Source organism: Calonectris borealis, chromosome 6 (assembly GCF_964195595.1).
Source record: "Calonectris borealis chromosome 6, bCalBor7.hap1.2, whole genome shotgun sequence".
In the NCBI taxonomy this organism is placed as follows: domain Eukaryota; kingdom Metazoa; phylum Chordata; class Aves; order Procellariiformes; family Procellariidae; genus Calonectris; species Calonectris borealis.
The window spans coordinates 19,621,737-19,636,250 of record NC_134317.1 but is presented as its reverse complement, the minus strand read 5'-3'; the positions used below and the strand labels follow the sequence as shown (position 1 = coordinate 19,636,250).

The 14,514-nt window shown below is 37.3% G+C and overlaps 1 protein-coding gene across 2 annotated transcripts in view; it reads right to left on the bottom strand.

Moving 5' to 3' along the window:
* SLC4A10 (solute carrier family 4 member 10) overlaps positions 1-14,514 on the bottom strand; it is a 126,902-nt gene that overhangs the window by 69,379 nt on the left and 43,009 nt on the right. For both annotated transcript variants that reach the window (XM_075153090.1, XM_075153091.1), the window contains exons 4-5: positions 7,814-7,952; positions 968-1,128 (exon numbers count right to left, since the gene is read on the bottom strand). In XM_075153090.1, coding sequence (XP_075009191.1) covers positions 968-1,128; positions 7,814-7,952 — 300 coding nt within the window. The remainder of the gene's footprint in view (positions 1-967; positions 1,129-7,813; positions 7,953-14,514) is intronic.

Sequence of the window (14,514 nt, the reverse complement as noted above, 5' to 3'; positions counted from 1 at the left end):
TTCAGTTCTTGTCTACTAACAAATTTATTTATAAATGATCTAATTCAAAATAGCTGCTGTATTTGGGAAGGGAAATAAACATACCAGACTGCATGATTCTAGCACGGCCGTGCAACCTTTGTATTTTAGGACTCCTTAAGGCTGTGCACTACAGGTCTGTACATACAGCCCCTAACAACCTGCTTTATTACAGTAACAAATGCACTACCAAAAAAAAAAGTCACCTGCAGTAACTAGTTATAGCCTTTATGGGAAACACCAGGAATGCAGAAAATGGCATTCAGTCTCAATCTCACTTATACTTTTAGGAGACAAGACTCATCTATTATGTTCTGTTGGTGTCTGCTTCTGCTGTTCTCAAAAGCTCTAGAATTCCAACTGCCAAATACACCTTCACTGGAAAAAATGCACTCAACTTTAGTTAAAGAAGTTAATGCATCTTAAAATTTTCAAAAAACTTACACTTAATATTATTGTTCTTGATTTCATTCTCAACTCAGAGACATGTTTTTTAAACATGTGTTTACATGGTGTGTTTTCATGTTATGTAATTCGGATGAATACTTCCCTATAATTTAATTTTTTTTTAAGCTAGATTGTCTGCAATTAGCATAGTAGTAGGTTCAGTTTGTGGAAGTTAGCACGCGCATCATTCACAATTTGAGGTGGCACAGCAGGAACAGAGAACATGCCAGTTCTAATGAAATACATCCAAACTGTCCTGTCTGCTCCATTTTCATTTTCTCCTTTACATAAAAATTGATTCTGAAAATAGCAAAGTCTATAAAAAAATAGAAATAAAATTATTTACCAGTTGTGTCAGACATTAGATTCTTTTCTAATATATTGAGTAAAATATTTCCTAGGAGTTTCTAAACTGAACTGATTTTTATGCAATAGCTTTCTTCTAAGCACTTGATTTTTATGATTCATTTTCATAACTAATAAATGGAACAACAATACATACCTGCAATTTCTTCTATGGAGTTAGCTCTCATGTCCAAAAGAACTGTGCCATTCAGGATACAGCTTCTCAGCTCAAACAAGCTATGAAGTGACAGCGTGGCAACATATGGTTTGCTCCACCTCTCTCCACCATCCTCCACATCTTCTTCAAACTTCAACCACCTGTGCAAAGAACCAATTTTATAACTCCATTGTGCATAAGAAATGAAAAATAAATTAATTCCATGAATATTGAAAGATCACTGTTAAACATGTCCTTGAATTTCACTTTATTCTTTCTTTGTAGGAAATATGAGAAACTTCCCTTGCCTGCTTCTTCCCATATAATGCTGTATTATACCATTTTTGAAGATAAATTCTAACCACAGAGATGAAAAGAGAAGTGTATTAAGTAATCATTATTGTACTTTACAAAAACTTTGAGTAATTCTTTGGCATACAATGATATTTCCATGATAGAACAACAAGTAGTATGAAAAGGATAGAGGAGAAGAATTTGTGGTAGAGAAAAAGAAAACCTATACATAGTAAGAACACAGGAGAGAACTTTTTCCATTTAGTCTTCACTTTGGACTAAAAACAACAAAGAAGAGACATTTTTCATTTAAAGTAAAAATACTGACATATTCACACTTTACAGAATCCACCCATTATCACCACCATAATCTTTTCACAAAAGAAACTGTTACGAACTTTGTTAAAGTTGTTAGTTACTTAACTGCACTAAGCTACTCATAAAGGCAGTAAAACATTATGCAAAATTTAGGATATTTTCCATTTAAGAGTTCTGTCAATTAAAATGAAAAACCTCACAGGCACATACATGCACACGCAAGCAATGTGTAAACACTTGTGAGCAGTCTTTCAAGCCCCAAAATATGGGCCTTACTCAGGCAAAACAGCCATGTGAATGACATGAAATAGCACTTTAGGATCCAGTAACAACATCGTATCTCACTATTTTGATTCTCATTTGCCTGTTCTCAGGTTCAGTGTGAATCTGGAGAGACTTCAGTGAAGTAAAAGGACACATGAAACTGGCATGAGAGGATCAAGTCTTTTGTTACTAGCCAGCTGGATGAACTTTCTTGCGTGACTTTTTAATTGTTTACTGATAAAAATTACACTAAAAATAGAATAATAGAAGAATAATAAACAAACAAACAAAAAGAAAAGTCTGTTCGCACATGCAAAAGTGATTTAAATTAAAGTTATTAAGTCTTTCAAGCATACACAGATGTTGCTGCGTGGAGCCATACAGCCTGCCAGCTTGGCAAGGTTTGAGCAGCTGCAGCCACAGCAAAAACCTCTATCACTTGACTCAACAGCTCTCAGCTATTTTGTATGGACCAGGCAGCACAGAAGTCAAGCAGAGCCTCACACCTTGACAGCACCTTCACACTTATTTCCAGACAGCAGGGAAGCATAGACCCTTAAGACCTCTAAAGCTGAGCAATTTCCAGTTTTACCAAGCCTCGCAGCCCAGTGACACAGCAAACGCAGCTGTCTTCTGTTCCTGGCCCACCTGCCTAGCTCTGCTCCTACCTGTAAAATATGCCTGTGTACTCGTATTTTAGACACTTTCCTCCCTTCAGTCCCTGTGTCCCAGATTCTTCCCCTTCTGATGCCACCCTGCGCGCAGCCACCACTTCAGTGACCGACTCATCACCAGCATATCTGCTCCCTTCCTGATGCATTCCATTTCTTCTAACTGTACCAGCTGCCTCCTAATCACACTCCCATTATTTACATACACAATTTGTCCCCAACTCCTCGGCTCCTCCAGAATCTCCAATCTCCTGTGTCTAGCTCTCTCCTCCTCTCTGTATTTAAACATTTTTCCCCCCATTTTCTCTGTGCTGGCCAGTTTCCATATCTCATCTTTGCCCATGAGACCTCCTCTCCACCAGACTTCTGTTCTCCACTCCCTTCATTGCACTCTCTCTTCTCTTCCCAGCCTAGCAAGGCTATCTCCTTTACCTTTTCATTCTTCCAGAGAAGCAGCAAGTACATAGCACACATAAAAATTTGCTTCCACAGAGCTGAATCATGAAGTTGAATTTGCATATGCAAATGAGGTTTTCCAAATAGATTTTCAAAACTATGTCCAACTGGACATCAAACACAAATTAACACACCCCACCCCCACAAATTCAAAGCCATGGTTTGAAAGGGCTGAGCTACAAAACAACTCAGGAAAGTTACCAAGAAGCATCTGAGAAGGAAAAAAGAAAGTTGTTCTTGGTTGGTTCCCCCCCCTCATTTTGCAGTTGCACTTGAACTCCATAAGAAGAGGCTGCTCCTAGCTTACTCATGGCACTCACGTTTCCAAGCTAAGAATAAGCCAGACCTATTTGTGGTCATAACATCACAAACACGGTGCGTTATTTGTCCTGCTTAAACAATTGCCTCCTAAGGCTCTGCAAAATATCTACATTTTTATCTTCTCATACCTCTGTTTTTGTGCATGTTTCTAATCTCTTTAGGAGTTTTATAAGATTACCATCTTTGCACTTGGGTATTCCCAATTATTTCTGATGTTTTATGCTGATCTTGTTTTATGCTGATTTGAAAAAAGATTAAAAGTCATGCCACATTTATCCTAAAAACAATGATCCAAGCATAGATCCTTACAGAATCTCATCAGAAACCTCATACTCTCCATTACCTTCTGTTCATGTAAATAATCTTCAACATTGCTTATCTGATTATACTGCTGCAGTCTGTCCTTGATATTACCTATTTTGAATATACTGACCAATTCTAAACAGATTTTAAATAAGTGATAAAAAACAAACATGTTCTTAAAAGTTTCATTAAGATAGGTGACTGGACAGAGGCAGGCTCATAACCAGGGTATAACTTACTAGGGACACACAGACAAGAAAAGTCTAAATCATGGAAACAGCTTTAATTAGAATTTATGGTGTCAATCGGACATCAAAGCTAACACACAACAAAAATCCACAGGAAACTATTGCTACTACTCAGGTAATCATACTTGCCATCATGATCATCACCATCCGAATTTCAATCAATTTCAATAGTATCATTCTATGGGTGGCATCCAATTTCCTGCTGTTACTAAAATTTATGTGTTTAAACATATTATCATACGTTGTTACTTAATGAGCAAACAGGCTAGTACATAAACGTAAATGGTACCCAGCTGAGAAAATTTTACATTTGGGATAAACTTCTATTTTGATTTCAATAAGCATTACATGAGTTTACTCATCTCATCAAGGGAAATTCATATGATATTCTTCCGAAATTTTCATTTGACATTAGCAGATAAATGAGTCCCAACAGTTTGGGTAAAATCTGCTACAAATCAGGCACTACTTTCCAGCCATGACCACAAGAGGCTATTAGGATAGATTTGAACATTAATTGCTTTCCTAATCGCTGCAATTTGCAACTATAGTATTGTGTGTATAAAATAAGCCCAACTGTTATGCCTCAGTGTGTTTCTCCACAAACTTACTGGAAATATTTTTTTCGGGATAGAAACTATACATCATGCATTCTCTACACAGTTGTACAGCTGGGCCACAAACAAAAAATTATATTAATAAGACTGACTATTGATTTTAAAAGGTACATGTTTCTTCTGGCTTGAAATCAATTAATTTTATCACTATATCAACATAACTAAGTTATTCCATTCTGCTCGCTAACTAATTCCATGGATGGGACAGTCTAAATCAGATCTTGGAATGGAATAGGCTGTAACAGCAGTGCACTTTCTTGCTCCTACTCATTAATCTGCAGGAATGCTTTTGCCCATGAGAAATGTTATGGAAACTGGAGAATGGCAAACCTTGGAGTCTCCTAACTGCTGAGGAAAAAAAAAAAAAAAAAAGCCTAGAAAAGGACTTATTCTTCGAAACAAATCAAATAGGAATAGAGGAGATTTACCTAAAGAACACCAGGCTTCAGTCAAATCTTATCCATGGGGCTCCCTTTGATGTTACTATTTTGATCAACCAAGAACAAGATGTTTCAGTTTTACACAATTTGGTCAAGATATTTTTTAAAAATTCTAAGGCTGAACTGCGCATGCAATTTCAATCAAACTAAAAACATGAAGATACAGATTTACTGCATCAGAGTCAACCCAACCCTTCAGTCCATGCAGAGCTTGGTGAAATGAATACAGAACCACTTAGTGCCATCACTCTCATTAAATGCAATTAATGACCGAGCCTTCCTCTGTATCACTTGCATTTAAATTCATCTACCTGGAACTATGTCCAAAGCCAGGCAATAAGATTTACAAATACTTCCAGTGGCATTTTCCACACAGATAGAAAATATATAATAAGGCTGGAACAGCAACAAACCCAGGGTGTATCCTCTCCATACCACGCATTTAATCAAATCAGTATTTCTGAAGTCGTGAATCAACCACCAGTATTGAAAATGATCCATTGTATTAGTTTGTAAGTATATGATCTTGCATATTAAACACCATCCCATTTCTACTACTCTACTTAAAATCACCTTGTTCTTTGTGTATGATATCCTTATCTATTTGTAAAGTAACAATATCTCCTCATTTCTTACCATCAGCAAGTTTCACTACTATAATCCTATTTTCTGTCATTCAATAATAAAGCCATTTACTAAGACTAATTCTTCAGAAGTTAGTTGTCACTACCTTCCACACTAACAGTTTACTCTTTCAGCATGACCTCCTGCACCTCTTCAATTAGTTCCTTACCCACTAATAAAATTTTTACACTAAAACAGAGTTTAAGGAATAAATTCCCACTGCTGTATCATATCAAATGCTTGACAAAAAAAAAAAAAATTAGATCCACTGTTTTTTCTTTGTCAGAGAAACAAAAATCAATTATCTGATTAAATAGCATTATTTAGTTAGTCTGACATGATACACCATTGTATTGCATTTTATCCAGTTTTCCACTTAGCTCCAAGTCTATAATTATTCTTTCCTTCAAATATTGTTCTAAGCCTTGCATAGCTCTGAAATCTGACTATCAGGCCCCTGTTCGTTCCACCCATTTTTATCCTTTCTTGCACAGTGTTGCTGTGTTTGCTATGTTACAACCCACCTGATAGACTCACAGAAAGATAGGATTTACCACACCGATGGAATACATATTCTTTCAGCTTTCTAGGATAGAAATTATTGCACCCTCTTATTTGCATAGATAAAGCACTTCGACTCTTGCCTTTATTTTTAATTTGGTCATTTTACTGCCATCTCCTCCTCTTCTAACAGCCAGCCAACCCATGTCAAATGCTATCTGAAATTTTTGGATCCAAACTGAAAAAGATCATTTATCTTGACCAGTTGTTTCTGCATGGCAGCTCCACTCTTGTTTTGTTTTCATCTTATTTCTAAAGCTAAAGAAATTTTTACTATATACTTCACTCTCGTATTTTCTGAGCTCCAAAAATACAGTTTTCTTGGCTGTTTTTTCCTGTCCTTTTTCAACAATCTCAGCTTGTTTCTGTTAAACATTTTTGATTCTTTAGTTCCCAAACGACAGCTGGAAAGGCTGTACATACAGACAGATCAATCTAAATAGAAATTTCTTTATTTCACCTATTCCTTTCAAATTCAATCTTGCTTAAGTATTTATGTTAATAAAAATTGTTATAATTTTTCTGAAACACAATTCTTCGATGATTTGCAAATCTAAAAATTCTAAAATTTTTTTTTAGTTGGACTAAAGAAGCTGGTATTTCCCTGCTTAAAAATAACATAAGCCACAGTGATTTTTATTTTTAATCACAATAGAAGCAGATAACATTCCTAGAAAAGGTCCTATATATTCCTAATCAGTATGAGAACACTGCAGATGATTAACTTGATTAGATTTTCCCTCTCTGAATATTAATAAGATTATTTAGGAACACTACTACACTCATTTTGCAGCACAATCCTCACATGAGAATTTTCTACATGTAAAGATCTATATTTAGCATCTCTCTATGCCTCCTATGGACACATAAAGTAAAGGAAGGTCATAGAAAATTCTGTGGCCATCTGGGAAAGCAGGAATTTGCAGGAAAATTAAAGGGAAAGCTAACAGCCATATTCATGCCAAACAGCCCACATACGTAGTTCCCCACAAAATCCTTTCAGAAATTCCACAATTTTTATCCTACTGACACCAAAGATGTGGTCCACAGACTTCTGGGCACCACTGAGGAACACTGTCAACAAATATCGGCAGGGAAAGAAAGAATTAGGTTCTAAGAAGAAAAATGAAGCAAGGCTTACTGGGAAATGTAGAGTCTTAATGAAACTAAGCAAGTCATCTCCCATTCCCATTTAGGTGCTCAAGGAAACAAACATGCAAAAAAAATGTTCTTTTCCAATATTAATTTTTTCAGCAGAAATGCAATTTAAACAGTCTTTTCACACTAATTTTGCAGAAACAAAATAATCCAACATTGAATAGTCGAAGTCTCAAAATCAACTGTTCATTGATAGAATATATAAAAGTGTTATTGCTCCAAAAGTAATCTCATTCCTTGCTTTAATCTTTTTATAAGGGTAATTTTATCAGTTTCTTGAGGATTCAAACACCAGTAATTTTTAATTTATATATACGATATGTTTACTTTGATTTTTTTCCCCTTGATATTCATTCTGACCTATATTTCATAAATCCAGATGAAAACATTTGGCTCTGGGAAACGACAAATGCTGTAGTAATACTAGCAGTCTAAGGATTAAAATTATGCTTTTATTTAAGCTTTATATCCAAAATCTGTTCCTGAGCTTGCCACAGCTTTGATATCGTTCCTTAATACACCAGCAACCAACAGCTACAGATAATTTTTAAAAACTCATGAAAACACTCACCTTGCTGTTTCCCTCCACTCCGCATCCTCTCCTTCACGCCAACAAATTTCATCAAGCTCAGTAAAGAGATCATGAGGAATGTGTTCCTCGTCATCATCTTCTGTTCCAAGAATAAACTGCACCCTTTGTGATGGAGTATCTGGGGAAAAATAAAAATACCAAGTCCAGAACACCGATTTTTTTGCCCTGAGCAAGCATCTAAAATTTCATGAGATTATCCAGACTCTTTCATCCATATCACTTACTGCCACACAGAAAATGTTATAGTTATGCTGTAAGAACATTTATACACAAACACCTTCAGATTGAGACCTCTTTATTTACTGTAGTTGTCTAGTCTGCTAATTAAACAAATTCATCTAAAGATAGAATGTGATGTACAGAAGTAGTGACTATGGGAAGCTGGAATGGTATCTCACAGAAAAAAGGCAGCACAGATAGCAGCATAGATAGAGCTGATAAAAGTCTTTGACTCCAGTATTACAAAAACTATTTTGCCACATCATAAGTCTAAATCCACAGATCCAGCTCAGCTCGCAAAGCTGGTGTAGTAAATGTGCATTCTTTGTTTTACCTAGCAGAGAAAGAAAGCAAAAGAAACCTATCTAATGTCAACATACAAATAGGAACTTCAAAAAGAATACATCGTACCTACATCTACCATCCCCTGCCCCTTTGTAAACTGTTTCTACATGGTTAGGCTGTTCCAGATGAACAAGTTGTTTACCTGTCCCAACTTCCCCATTTTATTCTTTCTGTCTCTGTCTTCCCTTTACGTTCCTATTACCAGTTATTTTTCTTCATAACCTTTCAGTGCAGACCACTAAATATATTTTGGAGACATTTCTTTTTTCATGTCACTCAGAAAATTTCCAGAACTCACAGAGCACCTTAATGTATGTGTATATTCAGCGTTCATAGCTCAAATGTTCTAAGTCTTAAAAAAAAAAAAAAAAAAACACCCTAGTTGCTTATTTAAATGCAAATCTCTAATGACAGAGATGAAACTCTGGATGACAGCCAGTCTCTCTAGAAATATAGTTATGTTTTTTGCTAATATATTTTAGATTTCTGAGAGGAATCAAAAGTCCTTTGTGAGAGCTGATAGGGGCCAGGCTGCCAGTCAACCGAAAAATTGATTATCCACCAGAACAGCTCAGCGATTCCTTGAACATTGCCTACATGAAGTTCTGTTCTAGAACCATATTTGTAACACAAGCTACAGTATTTTCCATCTAGTAATGAAGAGCATCACTGCATAGGATCCTCAAGCTCTCTGAATTTTGGAAAAACTGAGATGGATAGCACTCATTGAATGCTAGTTAAAAAACAAATACAGCACTGATCAAAAATAATTAAATGGGCCCTTGATACAGGAGATTAAATTCAGCAGTAAAGACACCTTTTTTGGTAGTAGTAGTAAACTTGCTAAAGCAATGAAACACAAACAGTACATGACAGTTTTCACCTGAGGTCTATTTGCTTAAACAGGGTGTAAAGATATAGTATGGTCAAGCCTACTTACTCCTTCACAAAGCAAGGAAATGAAACCTAGGAAGAAGTTTGGGAGAGGAGGGAGAGAAAGATGGGCTTAGGTACTGCTAAGCTCTAGGGAATGGAACTGCAGGGGGACAGCTAAGGAGACAGAAATTACGTCTGGTGAATCATTAAAGAACAGCAACAACCTCCTCCACTTTACCCTTTCTTCTATTACTCCTCTTTTGCTGTTCAGTCCTCTTTTGTGTTTAAGACCATTTCAACCTCTATTCTAGACCCCCTTCCAGTCTCTCTCTACCTTTTTTTTTTTTTAAAATTCTTTTTTTTTAATTCTTTATGTTCCTCATATCCACATGTTGGTACGTTCTAAAGAAGGATAAAGTAAATACAAACATCAAGATTTAATCTGAGACTAGAAAGTACATTCTGGTCAAGAAGTGTGCAACTTGTTAAGACTACTTCCCAGAAGGACAAAATTCAGCGAGATACGAACTTGCAAAGGACAAGCGCATATGACTAGTGACAGAACATGGAAAACAAGCTACTTTGGTAGAGAGCTGGACTGCAGTGAGAATCTGAGAATAAGCATTGCCAAGAACATCCTGTACTCTTGATAAAATCAGCACTAGAACTGATTTACAGCAACAGCTACTGTTAAGTAATAAATGAGCAGTGTTGTACAGCAGAGCTGCAGTTTTATGACAGTTATGATACTCATGCAAATGCACGCTTTCAGCGTGGGAAGGAAAGCAGAGGATCAGAAATCCCTTAAAGTCAGGTGAGTAGTAACACGGAAACACCTTACTGGTATGATTTGCTCTTACCAGGTCTTCTGTGTAACATACAGCTACCTGACTGACAACAGTGAAGAATCTATATAAATGACAAAATATGCACTAAATTCTTTTCTTCCTTGTTAAGACACCAGTAAAACTAGCTGCTAGACTCTGGCTATCTTTTTTTTGCTGCTGTAATTTGTATTGGTATCTGAAACCTGCAAGCCACAGCTTGATTTTCAGATACCAAGCTGGAAACTGGGGAAAAAAAAAGTTATTATTTGCTTTATAGTACAATAATTTTATTTCAAGGACAAAACCCTAAGAGAATTAAACAATAGGAACACAATAAAATTTAAAAAAAAAAATCAGATCTGTTGGTTCTACTTATAAAACTGAGCTAACAGCATTACTCATGTGAGCAATGCCAGATGGATTTGGCTCTTATTCATAGGAGTAATAAATACCAAATATGTCATTAATGTGTTATACGGAAAATGAGTAATATGTGATTCAAAAACAGTATGAAAGAATACTTCAATTGCTGACTGTCAAACTGTGATAACTTAATCCTCAGTGTAGAAGCATAATATTTGCAAACGAGGACACTCAAATTTTTTTGAAGTCTAGGAAAATAGAAATTGGCTTGAATATTATCTGTGTCTATCCCTACTTCAAGTAGTAGAGCGTAAAAAAAAAAACTTTATATTATTATTGATATTCCTAAAAAGTAATGAAAGTAATCTAGAATAAGCTAAAAAAAATTAAATTTATGGGACTAATTTGTTACATCAGTATTTCTATCACTGCGGCTGTTTTATATCAGAGCACAGAGATATTAGAAGCAACGTGAATTTAAAGTTCCACAATAAGCAGCTAATGATTCTCCCAAGTAAATGGCTCATCACCAGTTCAGGAAATCCTCCAGGACCAGCTGGGACTGGGCAGAAAGTCTGGTACACGACAGGAGCAGGAGTACCATCAACAACCACCCGTGCTCGGCTAATGAGCCATCTCAGTCAGGAAAAGTTTTCTGTTTGCTGTGGCTCCACCAGCCCATGACAGCCTCCTGCCAGACTCTGTTGTTGTACTTGCGTTTCGCTGGGCTTGCGCTCACCTCATCCGTGCAGCACAGACATCCAAACTACCTCTGATACCTCAAATTCATTGCATGCATGGAAAACCTGAGTATTCCGGGTTTAAAAATCTGTGTAACTCCACTGCACCGTTAAAAGGGTAAAAATTAAGACCTGATGGCTATTGTCAAAAGCACAAATTCACACTGGGATTCAGTGCTGCACAAAGGAAGTGACCCTGCAGCGACCTGACATACTGCTCACTACTATGACTCTTTGTAAAGTCATTAACATCCCTAAAACAAAAGCAAGATATGGGCATAGACATGCCAAAACAGCAGAACGGAAAGCCAGAACTGCTAATAACCTAATTCCCAGAGGGTAACACGAAAAGCTGCTCCTGGAACAGCGCTGAGTGCAGGCGGGGGGAACAGTGGCCTACACCACCATCCCGCCTTGCAAAACACATGTAGGAAAGCACCATAACTGGCACTTCCCCATTTAAAACATCCCCAAGTGCAACCACCATTCTGGGTCAGGACTGCTCCCTCTTGCCTACGGGAACAAGGTGAAATCAAGACTTGGGCTGGGGTAAGAAAGCAGGATCATTCTCAGTCCCTCCACACAAATTCAGCCCAGCAAACAACCTGCTCCACTGCACCATCCAGAGTGAAACACATCTTCCCCTCAGCGCGTGCCAGGATTTCTCCTGAGACAAACCGCCCTGTCATTAGGCAAAACTGCATGCAATCTGCACAAGCAGAAACACAGCCTTGGGTACGTATAAAATGTATTCCAAATTTTGTCCTCTGCTCTTGATGGAACACTAGAAAGGGTGCAAAAATTTATTTCTGGTAACACTCTATTAGCTCAATTGTCAGAACAGGTTTCTGTATTTGTAACCCTGTTAAGAACCTGCATTTAAGGGTAATATTGGTAGGCTAATACTTATTATTGGGGTCAGTAGATGTAAGGGTGAAAAATTTCTACATTAGAAAACATGCTAAACATTAAAATAAAATTTACATTATAGAAGTTCACATAAGAGAGTAAACATCATAGACAAGATTTAATCCATGCCTCATGCTCTCGTACATTCACATTAAAGTAATATTAAATATACAAACTTTTTTTTTTGATTGCTCACTGCACAGGATGGGCTGCAGACAGGGAGTGAACTGGTGTAACACAGTTGACATCCATAACAACTCCTTTCAAACAAAGGGGAAATGGTGTGAAAAATTCAAAGGGTCACAGAAAAGAAAGGATCATTTCACACACAGACAAACATTCATCATCCTTCTACTTGCAATCACCAAGGAAGTGGTGGATGGGGCTCTCCCCCCACCTCCTTCCTGTGCAGATTGGACTTTGCCCTTCAGCTCAGCAATCAGTAAAGGCAGGGATCATAAATTACTTTTTTTTAAAATTAGAAAACATGGTAAAAATTAAAACAGAATTTACATTACTAAAGTACACATAAAACAGTAAACAGCCATGCAGCACACTTGTGAAAATCTCTTCACAGACCTTAGAAACCATGTGTTAGGTTGGGAGATAGTATTCCCTTGCTTGCTCCTCTGGCACTTTATCCCTATATGTATAATCTTGTTTTCAGGAGCATTTTCTTCACATGAATTTTTACCATCACCTCAGGGCTATGACAAATAATCTTATCTTTTGGATCTGACAATATGGACAATTATCAAGCTTCAATTCTCTTCTTTTTGCTAGACTCTTAAAACTGCAGTTATAATACATTATTTTAATCCAGATTTGCTGCAATCTGTTCCACAGCTGCCCAGAGATTCAAATTTCCAAGTTCATCCGTCAGCAGACAAAGCCTATAGTTAAGGGTAGGAGAATTCTCTTAACAGCCGTACTCTTTACAAATAATTAAATTTGCCCCATTAATACCTCTTCGAGGTTTGAGGTTAGCTACCAAATATAGCCAGCTTAATCCTTTCATTATACTTTCTTCAAGCCCCTCTAGCAACCAACAGAAGTCCCCCTTTGCAATTCACTTTTTCGCCTGCATTACCTTCAGAAAGCCTTTCCTGAACTGTGCGTACATCCTCTGTTAGGCTCACCTCCAGGCCTGCTCAGCTTCCCTTGCCACATCCAGTATCATGAATTACAAATTTAAGCCTCTTTAAAACTAGAGATTGTTAAAGCCAGATTTAGAACAAACCAAACCTTGCACAAACCCCAAGAGTGTCTAGTCCTAGAAGACACGAGAGGAGGCTGAAATCAAACCCCAGTCCTCACAGGTGTGTTCACTTCACCCTCTCAAAACCTGTCCTTAAAGACACCCTGCTGAGAGCTAAAGTCTTTCTATTCCACCCCATTTTACAACAGAAATATAAATATCTTTAACTCATAAGTGTGAGCACAAGAGAGCTGTTTCACTGGTTACAGGCAAAAAACAGACATCAAAAAACACTGAAAATTACCACTAAAATCCACGTGCATACCAAGCAAGTGCAATCCTCCTACCAGCCAAAGAGAAATCTGCACCAGACTTTCAGTGCCACCATGACCAGCAGCGCTGATGGAGCAGTCCTTGCCAGCTTGTGGCTCTGCAGCCCACTGGGGCTGGCACCCATCGCCCTCCCAGCAAACAGCACCAAGGAGCTGCTCTAGGCTAGAAACAGCTTTTTTGCCAAACTAGTTTTAATTTGCATCAATTCCCTAATTTAATTCACAGAGCAGCCATAATACTTGCCCCACAAGGAAAGCTATGGAGGAAGGGAGCTTAAAGCGGGCATGAAACTGGGTCCTTAATTACAACAGCAGCATTTCAGCTGGGAATGGTAAACCTCTTCAATAAAGCAAATAGCATTGCTGCATTTTTAACTAGAGTGGATAATTTCACTGGATTTCTCCTTTTCTTCCAAAAAATTATAAGGCAAGATGGTGGAAATCTAGATCTTGAAATCGCTTAGCTTACAATTTTTACCACCCAAAAAAGCCTCTCCATGAGCAAGCCATGTAATCTGCAAATTATGCAATTCAAAGGCACATCATTATGGCAAAATGGAAACATCTTGTACAACCTCATCTCATCAAGAGGCAACAGACAGACAGCAAGAACCAGGTGTGGGGAAAACAAAAAGAAAACTTGAGTTACTGATCTGTGCCCTGAAATGCCAGGACTCTACTCCTTTTTATTCCACTTAACTACATATTCCATATATTATTTGTCTACAAGCTCTGAATCTGCACACTGAGAACACTCGGGTTATTTTTGAAAAGTGACAGTAAGAGATGAAAAAAAAAAAAGCTTATGAGCTGCCATCAGAATATTCTAAAAAAACTATTCTCTGCAGAAACATTCCCTCAGAAAGTAGCT